The 25,539-nt window shown below is 40.0% G+C and overlaps 1 protein-coding gene across 4 annotated transcripts; it reads left to right on the plus strand.

The window, feature by feature from the left end:
- Nucleotides 1-359: 359 nt before the first annotated feature.
- LOC126283951 (protein SGT1 homolog) lies at nt 360-25,449 on the plus strand. 4 transcript variants are annotated; one of them, XM_049982379.1, is made up of 7 exons: nt 627-704; nt 5,436-5,625; nt 6,206-6,404; nt 7,062-7,169; nt 7,262-7,358; nt 24,644-24,828; nt 24,904-25,449. In XM_049982379.1, the coding sequence occupies exons 3-7, from the start codon at nt 6,231-6,233 to the stop codon at nt 25,009-25,011; spliced, it is 672 nt and encodes a 223-aa protein (XP_049838336.1). In that variant the 5' UTR covers nt 627-704; nt 5,436-5,625; nt 6,206-6,230; the 3' UTR covers nt 25,012-25,449. The 4 variants fall into 4 exon arrangements, with proteins under 4 accessions (XP_049838338.1, XP_049838335.1, XP_049838336.1 ...); XM_049982381.1 differs by lacking the exons at nt 627-704; nt 5,436-5,625 and adding an exon at nt 360-528; XM_049982378.1 differs by lacking the exon at nt 5,436-5,625 and having other exon boundaries at nt 599-704.
- The last annotated feature ends 90 nt before the right edge of the window (nt 25,450-25,539 follow it).

Raw genomic sequence — 25,539 nt, forward strand, 5'->3', positions numbered from 1 at the left:
TGTATCTTTGTCAGGTGTCTTGTAATTGTGTGTCTAAATGAGTGATTCCCGACTGGAAACACAATAATGTGGAGCAGTTTATGCACGATACGTACCAGTAGACGCACTGTTTTCGCCTACAACCAACAGAAATGTCTCCATACTTGAGTTTTTAGACCTTCCCCTTTCTTCAATGTGTAAACATTGGTTTCAATCTTACGTCTTACTGCTTGTTCGCGCTGCCTGATTACACCACAAATGATAAGCACGCACTGGGTGCAGTCTCACACGGATAATGACACGCGTGTTTGAAGTTATGTGCTACGTACTCGGTCACAGCTTCTATGCTCGGTCACGGGAACTATTGCGGGCAGCCTATCCAGTTAGGGTGTGCCCGCCCCATTTCGTATTTTGTGCTCGCTTACTCGGACATGCAGGACTCTATTTTCAATGTATTTGTAAAGTTGTAAAATAAATTAATATCGTGCTGTCGAATTAGCGATAAAGTATAGTGGTAGCAGTTTACTACAATCTTGGAATACGATAAGTGTAATTTTACATTCAATTTAATACACAGATAAACAATTACAAAATAGTGATCGCAGCAACATTGAATACTGCATTGTGCTTCATTTATTTAATCTTTGCCGACGGTTTAAACACTCTGGTTGCTATTATATCGCATAAGTCAGTGTAATATTTTCTAGAATATTGGTAAAAGAATTGTACGTATTCGAATATGTTAGAACTTTTTGTAGTATTATTTTCGTTTATTGTGAGTGAAGGATTTATGTGTGTGACACTTGAGTAACTGTAGCCCAATAAAGGGCATGTTATGGTTTCGTATGCTTGTTTATTAGCAAATCATAAAGAATGGAGTTATATCCTTCCAAAATTTTCAGGCGGTGTATGTTTTGCAGGTTGAAGGTATATCAGTTGCCATTTTTGCACAGAAAACTCGATGTTTAATTGTTAGAATTGTGTCTTATGTTTTATTAATATGACGTAGAAAAATCTTTCTTGGCTCTTTTGCCCTTTGATTTTGACCCTCAATCCTGTTGTAAGAAACGTAGCTGTATATTTTTAGTGGAAGAAAAACGTACCATAATGTTCATGTTATATCATACTATTTGTGCAACTTTCAGGGTACCCGCTAGAGAGGGATGCTTCAATGTTTCCTGACACTGGTAATAGCTGTATGTATTCTGTGATAGTAGATTCAGTGGTGGATGGTTTTTAAGACTGGGAAAGAAATTAGGACCTAGTTCTACAGAAATTTTTCCCTTATTGTTTAGTCTAAAACAATAACAACGAACCTTTACGTGCAGGGTAATAGGAACCACCCTCTACAGGTTTACTAAAGTGGTTCGTAAAGTAAGGCAGTAGTATCATTTTTATGGAGGAATGCAGGGCATGATACATGTTTACCTTTTTTCTAAGTGTTCATTGACTTTTGTTTACCTCTTCCTTGGAGCTTGGCTATATGGTGTGGAAGTTAGTAGGATAATGGTTCTCACCAAAACATCTCAGAAACCACTGTGTTGATACTACTTCATGCTCATCTGAACATAAAATTAAAGGACACAGATAAGTTAAATCTCTAATCATGCACCTAGAAGGGCGAAATATAACCAGTTTCATTCATAAGTAGTAAGTGGTGATATGGATCCATACAAAAGGTATGTTGATATTGTTTCAGAGGTTTATGTAAGTAAACAAATGTCTTGGAAAAATTTAATGTTGCAGACAGGAATGCTCCCTTTGTATTTTCAACGTGTCAGGTCTTCATGGAATGATGACTAGGGAAAAGGATACATCAAATTGTGGTATTTACTTGTATTTACAATGACTATTTTGTGCTAGATATTTGTAATGAAACTTTCCCTAATGACCTTGGCTTTTTTTTTCATTCCACAGTTAATGCTAAACTTTCTTTGTAATTAAGGATAAAGTTGTGCTTATTGTGATGCCTAAAGGCACAGAAAATATTTTAGATCAGTTATTTGCTAGCATACCAATTTATCTTTTAGCCTGGTCCCCCCCCCCCCCCCCCCCTTTTCTCTGCTAGTGCTTGTATCTTTCAGTGAACTTAGACATTCAATGAAGACGTGAAGCTAATTCTTGGCTTTAGAATGGCCGGTATTGATCATATGAAACAGTAAGCACCAAAAAAATAAAGCCTTAAATTTCCCAGCATCCATATTCTGAGAAATTAAATCTATTTTTGATTTGTAAAATCTGTCGCCCTTCAAAGTGGTTGGGCTTTACCAAGTATGACATGCTGATAGATTGATTTCCGCTTTTCTGAGTTGCTAGTATGATGTTTTCAAGGCAATAAATTGTGTAATTGCTTACTTGTGTCAACATTTGATTAGTATCAGAAGTAACTAGTTTAAGAGTTTGATTATTTTTGTGTTGTGGGATGATGTGACGAAAATTTGAAAATCAACGTAATTTGAGAAATGGAATATATCTGTAATCTGTGAATTAATATTAAAAAGCATTATCATGATTGCTTTCACTGCATAAGATTGTGATGGGACTGTAGTATTATGTGCTGGGTGAATGTGTCGGACAGGTATTGCAACATTGTCTTCCACAGGGGTATGACCCATATGGCAGGGATTTGGTATGGTGTGAGGATGAACTACAGTATTGCTTATATTTGGTTGGTTGGTAGAAAACCACTTTGAGGAGGAGGGTTAGGATGTTTCTCATTTCCAGGCATAATTAAAAATTGTTAAATCACAGTTCTGCTACAATATCTGCACAGCATTTTATGGGGCATGATCACAAACCACCTGTTCATGTGAGTGAATGGCCGCCACCAAACTTTGGCCCAGAGCACGGTTGACCATCAGTGACAGAACACTACTTTGTTAAGGATAAAGAGAATTATTCAATGTGTCATAGCTCAGTGACATAGGAAACATGCAACAAATGATGTAAACAACATGATGACAACAACAAAATAAGTGACTTTTTTTTCTGTTTTCCCCCAAGCAGGTTAAGCACATCTGTCACCACAAGGTGTTTCGTTTTTTTTATTTTCACATTCATTTTCTTCACCAGCTCCCGACCGAACTATGACCTTTCAACCCAACCTAGACCTGGGCAAAGCTACAGATAAGTCTGCCACCACAACCAATTTTTTTGCTTTTTGTTAAGGAGCCATGTAAATTCCTTCATTAAAAGATGATCTAAGTTAGTTTTAAGACTGGCACATCTCCAGACAACTTAAAAAATGATTACACCAGTATTTTGTGCAGATTTAAGGAACTTTAAGTCCATTTATAGATTTCTGAGGTAATGTACAGACTAAGTGACTTCTCACACGAAAGAGCTAAGGTGCTACGAATTGCACAAAAAATCGACGACACGTTCCACATCATTACGAAGTGTTGTATACATGATCTGTGGAAAAAGTATTAATGTAATCTAATCTAATCTTGTGTTCATTAGGCATTAAATAGTGGGCACAACTCTCATTCCACTCAATGAAGCACATGTAGATGAAAGAATATATTAAGTCCAGAAGATAATGCCAAAGACAACATGAGGACCAATATCTGAGATTTATAGCTTCACCTAGAAGAGTATAGAGTTAATGATAATTGAACCCTCAGCTGCCAACAGATGTTGTTGATATACCTCGATGGTGACAGCTTCACCTTAGTGTGCGTGAGTAATGAGTGGATGGGCAAGTATCTATTAGGTACATTACATGTGTAGATTGTGGACAGTTGGGAATGTGGGTCTCACTGGAAGCGTGCAAGAAATAAGTCCCTGCAGTCGCGTTATTCATCTGTGTCCTCGGTGGCTCAGATGGATAGAGCATCTGCCATGTAAGCAGGAGATCCTGGGTTCGAGGCCCATTCGGGGCACACGTTTTCAGCTGTCCCTATCGAGTTTCATCAACAACACCTGTCGGCAGCTAAGGGTTCAATTAATTATCATTTATTCTAGAGAAGCTGCAAGATCATCAATGGTATCTGTTCTTCATAAGTATAAAGTTAATATTTGTACCTCCACGATACACTGAAAACTCATCACTGCAGGTTTTCTGGTGCACTGGCTCAGAATAAAAGCCAGATTAACACATCCTGTGGCCAAGAAGGGATTCTGCTGGCATTACGAATTAGTTTCTCAGAATAAATAATAAATTGAAACTTCCTGGCAGATTAAAACTGTGTGCCTGACCGAGACTCGAACTTGGGACCTTTGCCTTCGCGGGCAAGTGCTCTACCATCTGAGCTACCGAAGCACGACTCACGCCCGGTGCTTCGGTAGCTCAGATGGTAGAGCACTTGCCCACGAAAGGCAAAGGTCTCAAGTTCGAGTCTCGGTCGGGCACACAGTTTTAATCTGCCAGGAAGTTTCATATCAGCGCACACTCCGCTGCAGAGTGAAAATCTCATTCTAAATAATAAATTCTTTGTCAATCGAGAGTGTTCCAATCCCCCACTACACACACATCCATCTACACTTGTGCCCCTATGTTTCAAAGTCTAGGTGGGAGGCAGGAAAAGGGGTTGAGAGTAGGTAGCTGGTGCCTTGGAAGGAGGCAGCAGATTTGCTGGCTAGGAATGCAGGAGGGAAGATTGGCAAGTATTTGGATGGTGCATGTGATATGCTGCTACCAGAGCTGGTGAAATGCAATGCATCACATGTGACATGGAGCTATGGATTTGGGGGGGGGGGGGGGGGAGACACAACAGTACACAGGGCAGGAAAACTGTTGTGTAGAGGGTTTGGGACAATGTGTTAGTAGAGACTGAGGTCAACAGGGTTAGGGGATTGGAGGATGTGATGTAAGACTAACTCCCATCTGCATAGTTCAGAAAATCTGGTGCTGGAGAAAGTAATCCAGATGGTGGGTTGTGAAGTGGCTGTTGGACTCGAGCACGTTTTGTTCAGCTGTGTGTTGGGCCACTATGTGATAAATTCTGTTCTTGGCCCCAGTTTGGCAGTGGCCATTCACTGTGGCAGACAGCTGGTCGGGTGTCATACTGACATAAAAAGCTACGCAGTGACTGCTGCCAGAGTTGGTATATAACATGCCTGCTTTCACAGGTGGCTTGCCCCTAATAGACTGGGTGTGGAAGAGCATGGTGCAAGACCCACCCAGTCCATCCGGCCAGCACTTCCTACTCCAGTAAACTGTCTCCAATGTTTCAACTATTGAAGCGAAATGTAAATCAAAGCTCTCAATGACATTTCTTGCTTTAGCTTTCCCCCTTCATAAAGTGAATTCCAACATGAAATGTGTTAAGTCCAAAATAATATTTAAATCTCAGCATTCAGTAGTCAGTCTGAAAGCTGATTTGATTATAGTGCTCCACTGGTCAAGTGTGGGATGATCTTCTGACTTTATATTTCCCAAGCCAGTTATAGGGGCCTTACAGTTTATTGTGAACTAGTTCAACTCGTCTTTCACCGTAACAAATCATTTCCAGGAGGTGAATCAAGCTACAAATGATACTTTGGACTGAACCCAGACTTTTATATTTGTGGTCTGACATTTATCTGTTGAGCCAGGAAGTAATTCTACAACAAAATACGTGAGCATATCTATGAGACAGTACAAATATTTCTCAGTAGCAACTGATCTTATGGAGTGGTACAGATAAAATATCGCAAATGACTGTGAGTATAGCTTCAGCTTCAGCCTTGTGTAACTGGTTTACATTACAATACATTGGAAATATTCTGACCCCTTGAGATGCTGTTGGTCACTTACACAATATAGTAGAGGTAGACCTCAGTTTTGTGTCCGGTTTTTTCCATGTAACAAGGTTATTTATTGGCGTGTTCACACACTAACATATATATGTGACTATATGTGACTTTTAGCTTGCATAATTTCTTTGCTGTCATTTATTGTCAGCCTTGATGGAATGAATGGAACAGGTCTGCTAATGTTGCCACTGGATATCTTTCATCTTGCAAGTCATTCTGAATTAAGTCCAAAATTAACATATTTCACTACACTCGTAGGTAGTCTGAATCTGAATTGCTGAACCTGTTTAGCAATTTGGGCATTTTATGAACACAATTTATTTTGGAAGTCTATTTTGTCTCACTGGTGACTTTTGAATGAATGAATAAACCTCTCTGAATTGGAAATATTCTCCGATATTTATCACTTTCATAAAAATAAATGCAGAGAGTTAATGAAATTAAACTGTCCCTGAAAATATATTTAATTATTTTTGTGTTTTCACAGGAGACTCCCACCTGGGTGTGCAAAAATGGCAGAAGGAGCTAATGATGCAGTGGCATCGCCAGAGAATGACAAACTGAAGCAGACAACTAAATTTACTCATGATTGGTATCAGACAGAGACACATGTTGTTGTTGCAATATTGTTCAAAAACACAAAGTTTGAGTCTAAATCTGTGAAAGTAGAGTATGGTGAACGAATGGTACATACAAATTACGTAATATAGTTAATATTTGTAGAGTGTTCTATTCTTCATGCAAATTGATTAAGTGTGTTTAAATAAGTTGTTTGTTAATGTTACTTTTACTGGCCAAAGTGTGCTTACAGTGTTTATGTTTCTTACATTTTATGCTGATCTTGGAAATTCATTCACATTGGTCATAACCAGTTGGGTGATTAGACCAACCTTTAGTGTTGCCTGAGGCCCAAGCTACGTTGGAATGTGAGCATTGGGTTCTGAGATGGCAAAGCCGACAAATCTTGTCACATTGTATTAACTTATTTGTATGTCATATTTCCGATTACAATGGAAACAAATGTGTGATTAAGTTCTGACCTAATAGAGCAAAATATCAGCTAACTTTATTCATGAACCATAGAAAAATATGAACAAACATATGCATTTGCCACCAACAATAGATGCTATATTCAGTTTATTCAGTCTCCTCCTTTCATCATCTAAGCTGTTACCAGCCACACAGTGCAACAGCTGCCGACACTGTAAGTGCACTTTTATCCATTTTTTCGTGGAATTTTGTTGAGTACTGTGCCACCCTGAAAAATGGAGCGTCCTGTAGTTCCATAGTGTACAGCTCTGTGGAAAGATAGGACAGATCCATAAATTAGTTTTTTGTTCCAGCTTAGTGTCACAGCAAAACTTGAAAATGGCGCAGATTACAATATGGAGTTGGATTTGGCACATTCAATTGTGCCAACTGAGTCGACACACAAAACCTTCACAACGAAAGTGAGTCTGAGTTTTAAGTTCTATAACCTAATATTATCAACACTTGAACATTGAAAAATGGTGTAATGATAAATATTTGTATCTTGCTACAGATAGAGATAAAAATGAAGAAGGCGGCAGATATCCGTTGGTCAGTGTTGCAAGGGCAGCCACAATACCCAGAGGCAGCAGTGGCCCCTATTCCTGCAGGTAATAGAGTTTTGTAGAGCAGCTATTTAATATTCCATACAGGTAGAAGCATTGTAAGCTATAATGAATGAGAGGTTCTTTGCTAGAAATTCTTTGTACATATATTAGCTATACTTGGACAAACTTCCAAGTGTGTTGCTTGTCCTTAAATGAGGAGTAGATGTAATGCATATAGGTGTTGAAAGAACGATAATGGAATATGACTACCAATGAAACTTTTCAGGCTATGTGACCATGTTGACATGTTTTATATGTCAACATTTTGGCAAATGCTTCATCACAGTGATTTGTTTACTATTGGGGCAGTGCAAGATTAAGATATTATGTAATGTCATGTTATCCCATCACTACAGTCTGTCTACAATGAACATCATTTAACACTAGCTTTGATTTGATGTCCAGAATGGGGAGGTGGTATATGGTATCCTATATTGAAGTTTTTATTTTAATTCCTCGATGCTGGTGTCAGTGAATAAGATGCAAACCAGTCCAGTAATGTTGAATTTTCCTCCCATGGTACTTGTTGTCATTGAACGACATCCTGTCTTAATGTGTCTTCTTCCACTACGTCTACAGTCACATATGGTGGTTCAGCCTTACAAGTTGGTTACTGCTGCCTGCCAAGATGATGGGAGCTTGTAATGTCACAATTTGTATTGGCAGGCTTCTTCACAGTTTCAGCTGCCTGTTGTATCTTTCTCTTGAAGGTGAATGGCCTACATAGTACGCAAACTTACCAGAACTGTATAATTTTTTTGCTGTAGGAAGGGAAATATGTTAGCCTGTTCTATCCTCCCATCTGGTATTATTGTGTTGCTGAGCTGGCTGGTCAACTTGGGTAACAAGTGCAGAGTGGACCTTTTTTGTTTCGGGTGAAGGTGAGAGGTAGCATGCAGGTACTTGTCGGCATTGGTTTATATCCTGTATATGTTTTGTGACTGAGTGAGTTGACCATTAGGTTTTCTGCACACTTTCACATTGTGGAAGTGTAGTAGATCATTCACATCATCTTTGATATGATTTGAATACTACTTACCACGTCTGTGAAGAAGAGCTATAGGAATGGAATGAACTAATGAATTATCCACTTAATAAAATTTGGGTTGAGAGTAAACCAGCTGAAAACAAAAGTGATGAGAAGTAGCCAGAAATTAGATTAGTGATAATCTTTACATCGGACTGTGAAACCATGTACTAGATAATTTTAAGGAATTCTTTTACCTAGGGAGTAAAATAATGAGTGATCTGCGAAGCATGGGTCATATGAGAAGCAGACTAGCACAGGCAAAGAGTCAGACATATGACTCGAAAATGAGAAAGGAATTTCTAAGAATGTATGTCTGGCATACAGTTTTGTATGCTACTGAATTTCCAGTCTGTGACCATGGGGAAACAAGAAAATCAACTTGATATATATTGTAACAGAAGGATGCCGAAAATTAAATGGACTAGGAAGAAAAGAAATGATGATATTCAGAATCACCAAGGCAGTAAATACGTGGAAAGTAGGGCCAGGGAGGTAGCACTAAAAAAACATTATATAATAATTTACATAATACGAGAAGCACCAACAGATGGCAAAAACCGTATGGCACACAGTGTGGGGAGACAGATTGGAATATATCCAACAAATAAATGAAGATATGGGTTATAGGTGCCCTCTGAGGCGAAGAAGTTGACACAGGAGAAGTCATGGTGGAACGCATTAAACCAGCCAGGAGACTACTAATAAAAGCTCACCTGGTTTAAGATGGTGGCGAAGTTCTGCATTTAGTCGTTACTGTGTGGCGAAATGACATGGCATCCACATAGCAAATCTGACATTTGAGTTGTCACGATGCATGCTAGGGTGATGTTCTTCAGATGTCTCCGTAATGACATCCTGCTTCAACTGGTGAGAGTGGGGGCCCTCTAGCTATACCATTCAACAGCTCGTTAAACTGTAAGCATACAGTCTGGTCTAAAGTATCCAGACACTCCTATTTAGTGCAGTATTGACTACTAGATGTAATGAAAGATGGACCTGTCAGTATGAAAGGAGGGGTAGTACCCAGAGAGGAAGGCCTAAAAGACAAATCTCTATAAACCCAGTTGTACAAAAGAGTGACAGAAGCAAGTGGAAATGAAGGTAAAAGATCTCCCCTGTCCAGAAAGCAGTTGGAGGCCCATGGGACACCTTACATGACAAGAGACGCACACCCTGCATCTGACCAGTGCTTCCACTCCCTCCATTACTAGAAGAAAACTAGCAATAATGGCAAGTTGATAAAATCTCAGGAAAGAGAATGATGACAAAGAGACAGTAAACGAACAGTGCATATAAAAGAATAAGAAGAATTAAAAAAGTGGGATGGGCAGGAGCAAGATCACTGAGCAAAGGGCAGCCATGGGTCAGAGCAGGTGACAGGGCACCCCTCCAGTCTCTCAATCGGCCAATGAGACTAATGTGCTATGTCACAGCAAGGAGTAGAAACCACTTTCATGGATAAAATGTAAAACCAGATCAGCTGCTTGGGTGTTGGTTGCCAGCACCACAGGTTGTGTGTCAGTAAGTTTGTTTCGTTGTAAGGTTGCCAAATTGTAGCAGTCCAATGTAATATCAGCCACTGTCAGACACGCACTATACTGACTGTGGGGTGGGTCCTTTTATCGGAGGATGTGGCCTTGTTTCAGCCAAGTATAGTAATGTGAAGCTGACAGATAACAGTAGATCCCCTGCAAGAAGCATGAAGATAAGAATGACTTGGTTGTGGTTCCCATATTCAGAGAAACCAGTGTACACCAATCCTGTGTTCCAGGCCTCCAACAGCTGATGGCATAGTGTTGAGCAAAGGTCCTATTCTGGTACCCCAATCTTCAAAGTCGGGAAATCCTGTGTGTCAACCAGTGGGTTTCGATGATAGCACTGGTCAGTAGGCTGAAGGCTACTCGGGGGAGTTATTGCTGATTAAGAATGTTGTGCCAGTGCAAGAACGAACTTGGCTGACGGTTCGAGCGATGGCTACAAATTCTGCAGTGAATACACTGCATCTGTCCAGCAGTGAGTGTAATTCACTGTGCCGTGCATGTACGTAGGCAAAACCGATTCATCTGTCAACAGTAGGGCCCTCAGTATAACCCTTTCTGAAACTGGAAATATGCTAAGGACAGCCAGGAACAGGCAGTGAAAAATCTGGCACCAGCAGAGCCTTTTGGTCCAGATCCCAGGATGGAGTACACACGATGGGGTGTACACAGTTGCTTCTTAATAAGATATGACAGTGGGGGTAGCTGGAGTGACAAACAGAGACCCTGTACAGAGTACGTTCTATAAGTAATGCGACCAATTTTTTTTCCGATGCAACGGTACACCACAGCGTGTTGTAACCGACTGGGCTAAGTGGAGGGGGTGTTAGCTTCAAAACACTCTTTGTCTCATTTGGCTGCGAGCTGCCGGAGAGTCAGGACGTGCGCTTCCATCAACGCCGTTTTGAGTTTCTGTAGAGCAACGGTATGCTATAAAATTTTGCGTTAAACTTGGGAAGTCCGCCACCGAAACATTTCCATTACTTCAGCATGCCTTTCGGAATGATTGTTTGTCCAAATCACAAGTTTTCCGATGGCACAAGTAATTCATGGAGGGTCGAGAGGAGATCACTGATGAACCTTGCAGTGGATGGCAATCAACCGCACAAGTCGACGAAAATGTGACGCTTGTGCGCTATTGTTTGAACTTTGACAGACAGTTGAGCCTTCAATTGATAGCACAAACTCTAAACATGTCAGAAACAACCATTTTCTGCATTGTGACCGAAGATTTGAACATGAGAAAGGTGTGTGCCAAACTCGTCCTAAAAGTGTTGACTGACGAACACAAGCACGTGCGAGTGCTTCGGTGCTGAGAAATGTTGGAAATGATCCTCATTTTTTAAACTCAGTTATCACTGATGATGAGTCGTGGATTTTTGAGTATGACCGTGACACAAAAAGGCAGAATTCGGGGTGGCACACCCCATTGTTGCCCTGTCCCAAGAAGGCACACATGAGCAAGTCCAGGATCAAAACCATGCTCTTTGTCTTCTTTGACATCAGAGGCATTGTCCACTACAAATTTGTACCTACTGGGACTACCGTGAACTCAGATTTTTACTTGGAAGTACTCAAAAGATTGAAAAGGAGGGTCTTGTGCGGCCGAAGTGACATCAAGGACACATGGAAAATTCACCACGACAACGTGGCATGTCACAGCGCCTTCATTGTCACGAATTCCTGGCCAGGACCAAGACCCCATTGGTTCCCCAGCCTCCCTACAGTCCTGACCTGGCTCCCGCTGACTTTTTTTTTGTTTCTTCGGTTAAAAGGAGTCATGAAAAAAAAACATCGGGACTCGATTGAAAGCATCCAGGTGCATGTTACACCACCTCTAAAGGACATTCCGGAAAAGGCATTCCAGGCATTGAAACACCGCCTCCAGAAGTGTATCGATGCAAGAGGGTGCTATTTTGAAAATTTTTGATTATTTGTACGAATATATTCAATAAATGATTTTTTTATGAATTTGGTTGCATTACTTATGGAATGCACCTTGTATGTGAACTGTGATCGTGTTTCCAGCCATAGGCCTCAGTTGTGAGAGGTGGATCTCCCTACCTGGAAAAAGGACATGTTAGTTCAGATGCTCAGGGGAGGAATAAATGTGAATCGCATAGATCAGCAGTTGTTGGCATCTGATCTGGAGTAGGCTGTTTCTAAAGGCACCTGTTGCAACTCAGACCCCACAGTGGTGTATCAGGTCTAGCATCGGCAATGCTGAAGGAGACACTGAGTCATACGCGAGACTACCATAATCAAGATGGGGCAGGATTAGAGCTTTGTAGCGATGCAAGAGTGTAGAATAGTCTGCACATGAGCAATGGTCTGTACTGAGGCAGCAAAGAGTATTAAGATGTGACCAGCATGGTGGCTGAAGCTGGTGAAGATGGGCAAGCAATGTAACCAGACATTGAATGCCAGTTCCAAAAATTGATAAGACTCACCATAGTAATTAGTCATCGAGGCAGAGTTCTGAGTGTGGGTGGACAGTACCATGTGATAGAAGTGCATGACGCATGTCATGGCAGCTGAATACTGGTAGCTACGAGTGAGAGACCAGGACTGTCCCTTTTGTATGGCACCTGCAGCTGGTGTTCAGCAACATGCACAGTTGAGAAGCAATAGTAAATGCAAGTATCAGCTTACAGGATGGGTGATAATGTAGACCTCACAGTTACAGCTAGACTATTGGTAGCTATGGTACAGAGCCCTGCAGGGCCCCATTCTCTTGTATATGTGGGGTACTGCGGGAAGCATGAACTTGAGCCCAGAATGCATGATGCTACAACTTCCGGCCAAAAATCTGGAATGAGGTTCGGAGACCACACGCTTGTAGGGTAATGACAGTGTGGTGTCGTGTCTTCTGGAAGTTGAAGGAGGTGGTGATAAGGTGTTGATGCCAGGCAAAAGCTGGCCAGATAGCAGACTCCAGGCAAACCAGATTGTCAGCAATAGAACAACCCTGGTGAAAACAACCCTGGGACAGAGTCAAAATACCTCAAGGCATCAACTCAGCACCAGCTCATTGTACATTCGAGCATCTTGCAGATACGTGAGTGAGACTAATTGGGCGAGATCTGTCCATCTCAAGGGGATGTTTACCTTAGAGCATTTGGCTGTGGGCACAGTCTGGACCTGGAGCTATGTCGGGGAATAGGGCTAGAGGCTCTGCAGAATTCGCACTCACTCTTTAATGGCCAAGCTGATTTCGAGGGTTTACCTGGGTACTGTCTTTCGATGGGGAGGGATATTGGATTGCTGAGTCAGCTGCTGAGAGAATGGCTGCATCAGTACCTGCACGTGGTGGGGTGCTAAGGGTGATAGAAGAGCTGGAAGCATCTCAGTCAGCTTTGTTGAGAGCCGGTCTGGGTGGACACCTAGGCAAATGACATCGAGGTAGGGTCAAGGTGATATGAAAATGATCAGTCACACAAGTAATTATGGGCTCTCCAATGGAGGGAGGGAAGACCTGGGCTGCGAGCGAGTTTTCAGCAACCTTACCACACCCAGTGCTCATATTCTACCCCCACAGAGGGTTATGGGCATTGAAGTAACCCAGTATTAGGAAGGGTGAAAGGAGCTGAGAAATCAGCACAAACAGTGCTCCCTGGGAGGGAGTAGAGACAGTCCTGAGATGTCCTCACATGAACAGCCACAGCCTCCAAAGTCATATCAAGTGGCATGTGTTTGCTGTAGAAAATGCTCAGAACATAAGTGCAGACACCGTGTGAAACTCTTTTATAATCAATGTAATTCTTAAAATAGCCCCAATAGCTGCAGAGGGTTGGGATCCCCATAGCTGGGAACCAGGCAGAGTAAGTAAATTCATAAACACATTTCAGCTCTGCTGAGTGGCGGAAAAAAACACTACTGTTCCACTAGAGGGATCAAACTATCAGCATCCTGTGGGAGCAGGAAGATACTAAAGAGACAGTTCATCCCTCAGGGCTGCCTGCTGCCACCAGTTGTGAGGATATGGCATCATTGCACATTGGTTCTGAACCAATGTGTGTGTGTGTGTGTGTGTGTGTGTGTGTGTGTGTGTGTGTGTGTGTGTGGGAGGGGGGGCACTAGGGATGCTGCCTCAGGGACAGAGGCGGAACATGAGGAGTCCGGTGGGATGGAAGCCACCAGAATCTATTTGGAGGACTGTTTCTTATCCTTCTCCCTAGATGATGTTGATGTCTGTGAGAGCGAAAGGGAGGAGGAGACAGACCAAAGGCACATTGCCCTCGTACCATCCCTGCAAAATATCTATGAATGGGAAAGTTCATCTGCACACAGTTTATCTACCACAGCAACAACCCAACCAAAGAACTTTTAGATGCTACAAAGGATTGTGTTGAGAAATTGCAGAGGCAGTAGCAATGAGAATGAAACATGAAGGGCAATGCAGCAGCTCAGACAACACAGCAAGTCAGTGATGAGTACAATAAAAATATACAGTTTCTGGAGTTTTATGTATTGGCTATGCAGCCACTTCACTGCAAGAGAAAGAATCAAGAGGCAATTTAAACTGTGAAGTACCATTTCAACACAAAGCTTCGTGACAAATACTGGCTTCTACCATCTCGGCTGCCAGCAGCAGTGGACCTACAGGCCAGTAGCACTGTCAAGGCCAAATCATCAGGCATAACAGTAAACATAATAGCAGAAGGCATATAAAACACTGTTTGGTTTGTCTGTGATCAGGTGCTGCAGGAGAAAAATCCTTCACTGCCCTCTTGCCTCTCATTTGCCAATACCAGCCAGTTTAGATTAAACTAAAACATACTATTAATAAAAGATGTCAAACCCCACTCCTTCGAGCCAATCTGAAACTGGAACTCAATGACATTCTTGACCAACGGATGCTAGGAACAGGTGAAAATAACACTATGTAAGACCTAAATGTTGCAGTGGCCTGGTAGTAATTGCATGGCCTTGATGAATGCAACTTAGTGGCCCAAACATTGGTCTGTAAAACATGATGATGTCATGGTAACATGCCTGCAAATGTTTTGTTGAAGCTGACATTCACCACAGAAATGTAACCTCAGATGGAAAATGACAATTCTGTCAGGTGGGGAAGACACTGGTGGAACCTTTACACTATTTGGAAATCTAAAATTTTGTAGGCATTCTGGTCAGAGCTGCTGGTGGGAGGTCTTGTGTGTGCTTGCTTGTGCAAATGTGTGTGTGTGTGTGTTTTCTTGGGTGAAGAGGGCTTAGCCAACAGCTACAATATGTAACAGCCTTTTCATTGGGCCTGTCTTCAACCTAACATATCATATTTACAGGGAGTAGCAATCTATTCTTTCCCTAATACCGTCCACATTCCAAACTGGAGTGTCCATTGTTTTAAAATACGTAGTTCGCAAGTTTTTTAATGTATTAAACTTGAAGGTGACATTTTAAGGGGGGGGGGGGGCGGCAGTGGCCTTCCATGTATGCCTAAATATTTTTAATTATTTGTTGTGAAAATTATTTGAAAAAAGTTAGAATTACAGCTGCCAGAAAAGGGAGCCTGTATAATACTGCTTTCATGACATACTGTGCCAACAGTTGAAATGGAAATTTTTAAAATCCCAAACTGTGTGAAATATTTAGAAGTGTTATTGCTGAACTAAGCCAGCATTTTTCTATAAAGAGCATAAAGTCTTTTGTCTACATAGCTGTCTTTGTTACTAAAATTTATTGAAATTGGAAGGATCAGTAAAAGGAAGCACTAACTCTTAATTCGGTAAGGATAAATGTGATACACTGTCTGGTTATGTGTTGCATTTCACCACATACTGATACAAAGAACTGTCTTTTTTATGTATGTTTTGGTCTGTGAATTTAACCAAATATATAATATATAATATACAATAACTCAAAATGGTACCTCATGGGTTAGCACTTCTCTCTGCCCAATCCTTCAGTTGTATCCATGTAACCTTTCTATTAGATGTTCCAGAAACCTTTTCTTGCTACCCACATTTTTTTGTATCCATTAGATTTTGTTGCTGAGGTGTGTAGAAAGAAGGGTCTCCTTTCCTTGTATTTGGATTTCGTGTGTCTCATAACATACATTTTACTGAGCATCTGATCACTCAGTACACAAGAAATGTCAAGTTTTATTTTACAATATGCTTAGTAAATTCTCTGACTATATTTTTACATGCACAGTTATGTATTTAACACATTAATATTATTAAATTGTTTTACTTACGATATACTTAGCTTCTAAATTTTCTAATCGTTATTTCATAAATGCAATACTATTTTTTAGCACTGTAATCACAGATAAGTCACCTTCTCATTCATTAATTCTGCCACTGAATAGTAGCAGTTTTCTACAAAGAGATCATATAGTTTCATTTTCAGTGGACATATCTTCATGCTTATATAGCTTATATAGCTTTACCTTCCAAATTACCATAAATATTTATTTCCATGTAGCTAGGTTTTTTCAGAATTTTTGTGTCCAAAAAGATGTTTAAACTCAGTTGTGTAAAATGCAGGGGCAGATAATACTTTTAGGTTCTTGAATAAGGGACAACATTGTTCTTGTAGAGACAGCGTTTATTTTCTTAATGGTTCTGTTTTGCAGTAGCAGGATTTGTGACATGTTGCCTGCATTCTCCACAAAAGTTGAACTGTATCTGACAGACTCAAAGTAACTCATGTGTGCCACTTCCTGTTGGACATGTCCATTGTCCCAAATGATATGAACACCATAAAAATCAAACTGTTTAATTTTGCAATTAAAGAATATATGTGCGCCACCAACATAAATTTTGTAAAGTTTAGTCGTAAGAATTTGATAAATGGAGCTTCTTTCAGGGCTTGATTTCTGTTTGTGTGTTTGTACCATCACAATTTTTTCCTGGTCTTTCTTTTTCAGTTAAAACTGTTGTTCCTATGTTTCTTAGGATTACACTTCCATTGCCACATGACTAGTTGGTTGACTTGTATCATTTTGTTTACAAGGACATAGAATGACAGATGCATGAAATCGAGGCTGGCATAGTAAAGTGTCTCAAAAACCTTCTCTGTCATCACTTCAAATGGGGGAATCCTGTTGCTCTTTTACTACATGAAGTTACTTGAAATTTTAATTCATGTTTTTCACATTCTCAAAACTGTAGTGTAGGCATACCATCAATCAGTTGCAGTGGAACTGTTGAAAAGTAGGCACCATATGTCTGCTACACAAGGTGGTCAGCCCATTATTCATTCTTGTTAGCTAAGAGAGCGAAGTTTGTAAAGCTTACAAGAACACCTGTTTGACTTACCTCACACCCTGCCTTAACCCTCACAGTACAGGGAGGGTGGTATTTCATGCCTAGCTTTTGAAAATATTGTTATCTAGTCATGTACTTGCTTTTAATCTCCTCTTCCAGAGTCTGTAATTGTTTTAAAATTTTCAGTAAAACTTGACCCAAAAATTTAAGTCTTAGTAGTGGATGTGACTTTTCACAACATGTCAAGTTCATATTTTCAGGTTCAGGGTCCTTCTTGCACATCAATATACTTTTAAAAAGTACATTGTTAATAAAAGTTAATAGTTTATGAATTTTTTATTTATCTGTGGTGGGAAAAAATAATGCTGGAAAAAAAATAATGCCCCACCCAATTGGTAATACACATTATGGAAAAAGTGTTGGCATTGCTACGGGTTAATGATGTCCTCTTGGCAAGAGAATCAATTGTGTCCTGTGCTTTCCAGTGTACAGTAGTAATATCCTGCTGTCGACATGTACAAATATGTACTATGACCAGGACCGGAAAATTCACATCTATTTTTGTCAAAATTCGAATATATTTTCTTTGTTTGTAAATGATTAGATGCACAAATTTAAAAAGTTGTCATGCTGTGTGAATGAAGACTAGAAAATTATTTTTTCTTCAAAATTTACTGTTGAAAAAAGTGCTGGTTGGGAACTTTTTGACTGGAGTGTTTGCTTTTCTAAAACCTTCATCACCACCTTCTGAAATGGTCTGTTGTAAAGCAGCAGCATTTTCCCACCAGTTAAGTGAATGCGTCTCCAATATAAGGTGTTTTTGGACATTATTTGTATTTTCCTACTGGTTTGAAAATTAAAAAACCTCCAGACTACTAATTATGACCTTTAATGGGCATTCAAAGTTCTACAAACCATGCTTGGCAATGCTACAGAGAGAACTGACAAGGCACTTAACATAGAAGTGGAACCAAATGTACGAAAACTCTGTTTTAGCGTTAGGGAAAAAATTTTGGCGTCGTCGAAAAACATTACCGATTTTATTTTCCAATCAATATAGCTCAGAGGGTGTGGTCTATAGACTGTAGTGCAGATGGCCATGAGCGTAAGCAGATGAGAATTTTGACTGCCACGTGAGGAGTGATGTGGGGAAAACAAACCCTGCTTCCATTTTGCTGGGCAGCAGCCTACTGCAGAACTGACACATTGTCGCAGGGATTGGCAGTCTCTTTTGTTGTTGTAAGGATTATAATCGAAATACATGATGCACCAGATTAGTCACTTCACTTATTCCAAGAAAAGAAAACAATGAGCAACACACAACACAAAGCATTTGGGGATGGCTACCATGCAGTTGCTTGTTGAGTTTATCAAGGTATTGTTAATGATTTAGTTCAACTTTGCCACATTAAAAGTGTTCATATTGTACCATCTTTCGAGCTTTACCTAACAAACATAAGCATTTCTTTCTTGCAAAATGCTATGTCTCATGGCTGAGTACTGCATTGCATTATGTGATGTGTATCTTAAACAGGCCATTCAACCTTCCACAATTGGCATGGCACCAGATCATTGAGCGCATTGATACATCATTGTGTTCATACAGTTTATTTTGCAAGTAGGTTCTTGCGCACATTATCTTTTCAAATTGGGCTTCGCCAGATGATGTACAAAGCCAGTAACTGCTTACATTTTTGATTTTACATGCAGAAAATAAAACTATTTCAGACTGTCTCTTCATTTGGATACAATTCGCTATGAAATAGTGTCTATTAAATAATTTTACATTTTCACATTTTGAGGCAGAATATTCATCTGTCGTGCATTTATTGCAAACTGAATTTTCCAGTCCCTAACTACGACCTATAAATTCAAGTGACCGTTTTCCTTAGTTATGGCACCCAATCTTATTTTCTTTGTTTTTGAAATAGATGTTCTATAGCTACACTGTTTATATTTCTTTTATTTGTCTTTCATTCTTGCCACTTGTTTCAGGGTCATAGCCCCAGTTTAATTAGCTGAAGCTTCCTTTCTTATTGAATGAACATTATGAAGGGACAGTTACTGTGTACATCCTGCTGAGAAATGACATATCATATACAACACTGTTTTCAAAATGATTTTCATGTTGGAAACCACTCTGTGCTCAAAATGGGTCACAAGTTGTACAAGAAAGTGCAGATAACCTTTGTGAAAGTTCTATATTTAATGTATTGTTGAGAGAAAAAAACAGTCACATCTTTTGTACATGCCCTCTTGTACTTAAGTGGCAAAATACATCCCCAGAAGGTCTCTCTGCATTTTGTTGAATTTTTCTGGCATTGAAACTTCCCTATGAACAGCAGCATCTGCAAATGGCCTCACATCTTGCACTAGATCTTTTATGTGGGGTGTCCATAAATCGTCTTTACAACTTAAGACCTTAATACTTTTAAAACATTACGAGATATTAAGAAATGGTTTTCAGAGTAACAAGTCAGGTGGTGTGAGGTCAGGGGATTGTCATCAAATTGGACCATCTTGTCCAATTTACCTATCTAGTAACTTTTCATCTAGAAATCGACAGACACTGAGGGACCATTGGAGTGGTGCCTCATCCTGCTGGAATATGAGATCAGGTTGCAGGTGTTCCATTTGTGGCCCTGCAAACTCTTGTAACATGTGCAGGTAAACACCACCACTGATGGCAAATGTGATGAAAAAGAGTGGACCAGTGATGCAACTTCGCATCAATCTGCACCAAACATTGACCTTGGGGCAGTCCCTTCTATTTTACATGTAACATGAGGATGCTGTGAACCTAATATATGAACATTATGAGCTATGATGATTGAGTTTGCCAGATACATGAAACATTACCCCACTCCAGAGAAACAATTTTTTTTTTTCAAAAGTTCCTCCTTTGCATCAGTCTTGCCTAGCATATTTACTGTACACTGTTCACACTGAGGTTGGTCTGTAGGCTTTACTGCCTGCAGCAGCTGTACCTTTTAGGGATATAGCCGTAACTTCTTATACAAGACATTGTGCACTATTGATCGATCATATCACTTCCAACTCTCTGGCTGCCGTACATTCTGATTCGTCAGACTTTGCAAACACCTTACCTTGTTCACATTGGCATCTGAAACAGGTGAGTTGGCTGCTCCATTTTTATGGAGAACGCTAATTGTTTCCATAAATGACTTATGCCAGGCTCGAACAGTCGACCAGGCAGTGGTTGCCTTCCATACAGTGTTCGAAAGTTTTGTTGCACTTGGCCATAGGATGCTGTCTTTATGAACTAGGCCACACATTGACTTTTTTCTTGTGGCGTTCACGTTTTATCAGAATTTACAGTTCAATTCTGCATCAAAATTGCATCACTGTGACAGTAAAAAAGATGTTTAGTTATCAAATGTTGAAAGCATAATTTGTTAATATTTAGTAAAATTTTTAAGTTATTGAAGCCTTAAGTTGTAAAGGTAATTTATAACATCCTCTATATCCTTTGCATATTCCTAAAGGTACTTGTACGTCCAATGTATTCAGTCCATTAAGAAAAACATGTTGAGTTTTATATGCCTGGAAGTCTTCAATGCAGTAAAAAAAGTTGCTTGGTTCTCAGTAAGCTTATATTTTGTCAAATGACAGTGTGAAACTGTATCATCCAAAAGTCAAAGGAAAGGCATCAACATTGACGCCACTGTTTACAGCAGTCTGGATTTCACGGACAAAGTTGAATTCCATGTAATATCTGAAAAGTCTGTGATGATTCCTTTATGGTTCTATGCTGAAATAGTGAGATATGCTGCCTACCCACAGCTCCCATCCCCGCCGCCACCCAATCCTTGTAAGAGTCTTGCTTCCTTCACCATTTAGCCACAGCCATCTATAGGAACTGAGGATGATTTCAGAACCCAGGCAGAAAGTTTTATTTGTGTTGACATGAGCTATGATTTTTAGTTGATCACACCCAGTTTATTAAATAACTAGCAGCAAAGCCACCTCCACATCTTAGATGAAACTTCCGGCAAACATAGAATGCAAACTGGCCACTGGTCTTACTACTTGGCCTCCTTCCTATGGGTCTAAAAGGGAACAGTTTTCTGCTTAAAAGTGTAAGAGGTGTTTGTGCAGCCAATACCAAAATTTGCCACTGTCCACCATTCACCCATTTAAACGGATAGCCATGTACACCGGAAGGAGTGAAATCAACTTTTTGGGGGATTCTAGGAGCCCCAGAGGAGCTTTCACCATAGGTGCCCCAGTGTTCCTGCCCAGGACAGCAGCCTGAAGCCTGTTGTTAACTCTGACCATTGCATCTTTCTGCTGTTTCCGGATGGTGGCCACCTAGCTCAGTTGCTATCAATTTGCTGCTATGTACAAAAGTACTAATGCAAGTTATTCCTAGCTGTCGGGCGGGGGGGGGGGGGGGGGGGGGGCGTGTTATGTTATCAGAGAGGTCCCAAGCAGATCACACAAGAGATCTGACTACATGATAGCCACATATTAGGTGGCTCAAAATTTTGCTACTAATGTTATGATCTACTCTAAAAGGAAAGGTGGAACTCGCCATGGTATCTTTTGGATGACTGCAACAATATCAATACACATTTTCACCAAAAAAGTGCAAGGTGCTGTGTGTGACTGTCATACAATAAATATTGCCAGTTATTGCAGTGGAATCAATTTAGTTAAGTGTAATTTATTTCCTTAAGATGCTGCAGATGCTTCTGTCACTTACTTCATTTGCTTTTAAGTAATTTGTCGTGTGTCCCCTCCCCCCTTTCTTGAAGAGAGAGGCCAAAACAATGAAGTGTGCAGAAAAATTACAGATTAAATTAGAAAAAGATGATTAATGTTCAGTGGGCACATCAACAGGAGCTATCCCAGAAGACTGACAAGAAAAAAATATACATTTTAAAAATTACAAGATCAATGCAACAGGCTTAAATAAGTGCATGAAGGCCTAGAAAAAATTGGCATAAATAAGCAAAAATTTGAATATAAAACAAAATGTAGCAACAAACTGAAGAGATGGGAAGATTTCAGAGACAACAGTTCCTAAAAGACAATACAACACTCTCAGGCAGTCATAGTGACTTGCTTGTTGTGCTCTGACAAATGAGTTTTAGATTTTATCTTTACTGCTGCTTTCTCTAATGAATTGTCATTACATTAATGTATTATTTATGTGTATACTAAAGTTTTATCACATACTGTGTTCAACAGTTTTATATTAATTTGTAATGTTGCTGTAGGAATTTTTGAGAATGGGAATGTGTCATATCAAAATAGGCTAATGAGCAATTTACACTGATCAGCCAGAAAATTATGACTACCGACCTAATAGCCAGTATGTCCATCTTTGTCATGGATACCAATGGCAATGCATCATGGTGTAGAAGCTGTAAGGTATTATTAAGTTGCTGGAGAGAGTTGGCACCACATTTGCACATAGAAGTCACGCAATTCCCATAAATTGTGGTGAGGAGAGTGATGAGTTCTGGCGCCATGTTCAGTTGCATCCCAGATGTGTTTGATTGAGTTCTGGCAAGTTGGGGGGAAAGGGCGGGGGGCGCAAGTTCATCAATTGGAACTCACAACTTTGTTCATCGAACCACTCCATAGGACTCTTGGCTTTGTAACATCTTGTTCAAAAATGCCACTGTTGCTGGAAGCGTGATCATTGTGAAGGGGTGCATGTGGTCTGTACCCAGTGTACTACACTCCTTGGCCCTCATGGTGCCTTGCGTGAGCTCCACTGGACCAGTGGATGCCCATGTGAATGTTCCCCAGAGCATAATGGAGTTGCTACCAACTTGTCTTTGACCCGCAGTAAAGGTGTCAAGGAGCTGTTCCTAGTACAGGTGTCAAGGAGCTATTACCCAGAGGACAACAGATTCGCGTCCTCACCTCGGCATGATGAAGAAGGTATTGAGCAGACTATGCAACACTCTGCCACTGCACCAGCATCAAGTGCTGATGGTCATGGGTTCATTTCAGTTGATGTCATGGGGTTAGCATTGGCACATGCATGGATCGCTGGCTGTGGAGGTCTGTCATTAGAAGTGTTTAGGCACACTGGTACTTCAACCAGCATTAAAGTCTGATGTTAATTCCACCACAGTTTGCTGCCTGTTCTGTTCCTATGATGTTAGACATCTGTAAAGAGGGTTGGCCGCCCAACCCCACGCCATCTTCACTTGGTTGAAGACATTCACCTCAACGTTCCCACAGCACCCAATAAGTCATGCAATTTCCGAAATGCTCATGCCGATACTCTCGGCCATCACAATTTGCCCAGGTCAAACTCAGATTAATCATACGCCTTGCCCATTCTATGCACGGACGGTACGCGTACTAATACTACATGCTACATGTGTGTGTCTGACTAGCAATCATTCCTTGCCATGTGATGCTACTAGCACCTGGATGTGCTTATACCCGTAGTAGTTTGGTGGTCATGTTCTGGCCGATCATTTTAAATACTCGTGTAAGCAACTAGTGTCAGAAAAAGGAAGAATAATGTTTGTAAGCGTAACTGCCCTGAGTCTCTGTCAATAACTACGCACTAAAACACAAACATGTAAGGTGGATATTAAGACAACTTTTTCTGAGGATACACTGCAGTTATCACATGATTTACATACAGCAGTTAAATGGTTACTGTTCTCTTATTTCAGTTCCACATTGTATCAGGTTCAGTAGAACTACAAAAGACAAAATTTGTGACAAAATATTGTTAAACTCTTTTGTGCATGTCAAAGATTTTACAGAAACGACAAATTATATTAACTACCTTGGAAACTAATTTTGAAAAATCATTTTACATTACCTGTCTATTCAATACTTCCAGCTTATTTGCAGAAGTAGAATGCTATTAAATGATTGTCCTTGTTTGTTACTAAATAGGGTTCTCAAGTGACAACATTGACACAACTTGCTTAATAAGACATTTTGAAAGCATAAAATGATGTATAGCACAGGAATCAGCAGAAGAAAGTTCTAATCCATCAGTCAAGTAAGGATTAGTCTGATCAGACTACCTGGTTTGTTTTCATATCTACCACGTGCTGGCAACAGGTAGCGCTATATGCACCACTGGAAGGTGCTGTATAGTATATAAATTGATTTGTTTTATTAGATTTATAGTCTTGTCTTTGAATTTAACCCAACATTTCACATATGCTAACTGAGAGCACTCTCTTATGGACCCCTTCAAATAGATTTCATGATCATCCAAGTTTTACCTCAAATATGTAATGGTTATGTAAGAAAATTTGTTCATTGACATGTTTTACACAAAATTGGTAATCTCACTTTGTGCTAGGGGATTTCCATTTCCAAAAGCTAATGATCTTCTGTATTTATTTTACACCCCTCATCAATTTGCCTGTCTGTTCTTGTGAGCTGCCAGAACGACTACCGAAAATTAAAAATTTAATTTATGTTTTTTTCTTTCTTTTGCTGTTTTAATATTAGTTTTTCATATTTCAAATGATTACATCCTTACTTACACAGCAATATTGAGTGCTGGTCCGCCAAAATATCCAAGCTCAGCCCCAAAATCAAAGGACTGGGATCAAGTTGCTAAAGAATTGGATGACAATGAGAAACCTGAAGGAGAAGCTGCGCTGAATGCCCTCTTCCAAAAAATCTATGAACAGGGTTCGGATGAAGTCAGGCGAGCTATGAACAAGTCGTTTGTAAGTATATGAAAAAATCCTTTGCATTCTATGGTATTACACTGCAACAAAACTAATGTTAAATAACAATTGCAGCAAGAATCTGGCGGCACTGTTCTCAGTACGAATTGGGGAGAAGTGGCAAAAGAGAAGGTGGAAGTAAGGGCTCCTGATGGGCTGGAGTGGCGGAAGTGGGATTCATGAAGAAAATGAAGAACAGTGTTGTGTTATGCTTGTGTATTTAATATATTTTTGTATTTTGAAAGACTTAATAGTGAAAAACCAGAGAGTATATACACTGTATAGTGGTTCTTCATTTCACTTTTAAAATATTGACAAAGTCAGAAACAGAGCTGCTGTGGGCACATTAAACTTTCTTAACATTTTTGTGCATGATGAGTTATATGGTGGCTCTGGTGTGCACTTCCTTTGGATTTAGTAAAGATCCTATAAAATGAATTCTTACATCTGGTTCAAAGCTCATAATGTCTCATAATTTTGTTAATCTTCATCATTGTTGTCTTATCTTGTAAATTTGTACAATCTTTCTAAATGCATGCTAATTTGTGTTTGCTTCTTTAAAGACTGAGTGTACAAAATAAATAATGTCTCCATATTAATAACATAATTATGCTCGAAAAACTTTTTTTATTTATAAAAATGTGTTACACAAACTAATTACAGGAAACCTGGTTTTCCTCAGTTAATTTGAGCATAAGGAGCGGTATGATG

The sequence above is a fragment of the Schistocerca gregaria genome, chromosome 8, assembly GCF_023897955.1.
Source record: "Schistocerca gregaria isolate iqSchGreg1 chromosome 8, iqSchGreg1.2, whole genome shotgun sequence".
Taxonomy (NCBI): Eukaryota; Metazoa; Arthropoda; class Insecta; order Orthoptera; family Acrididae; genus Schistocerca; species Schistocerca gregaria.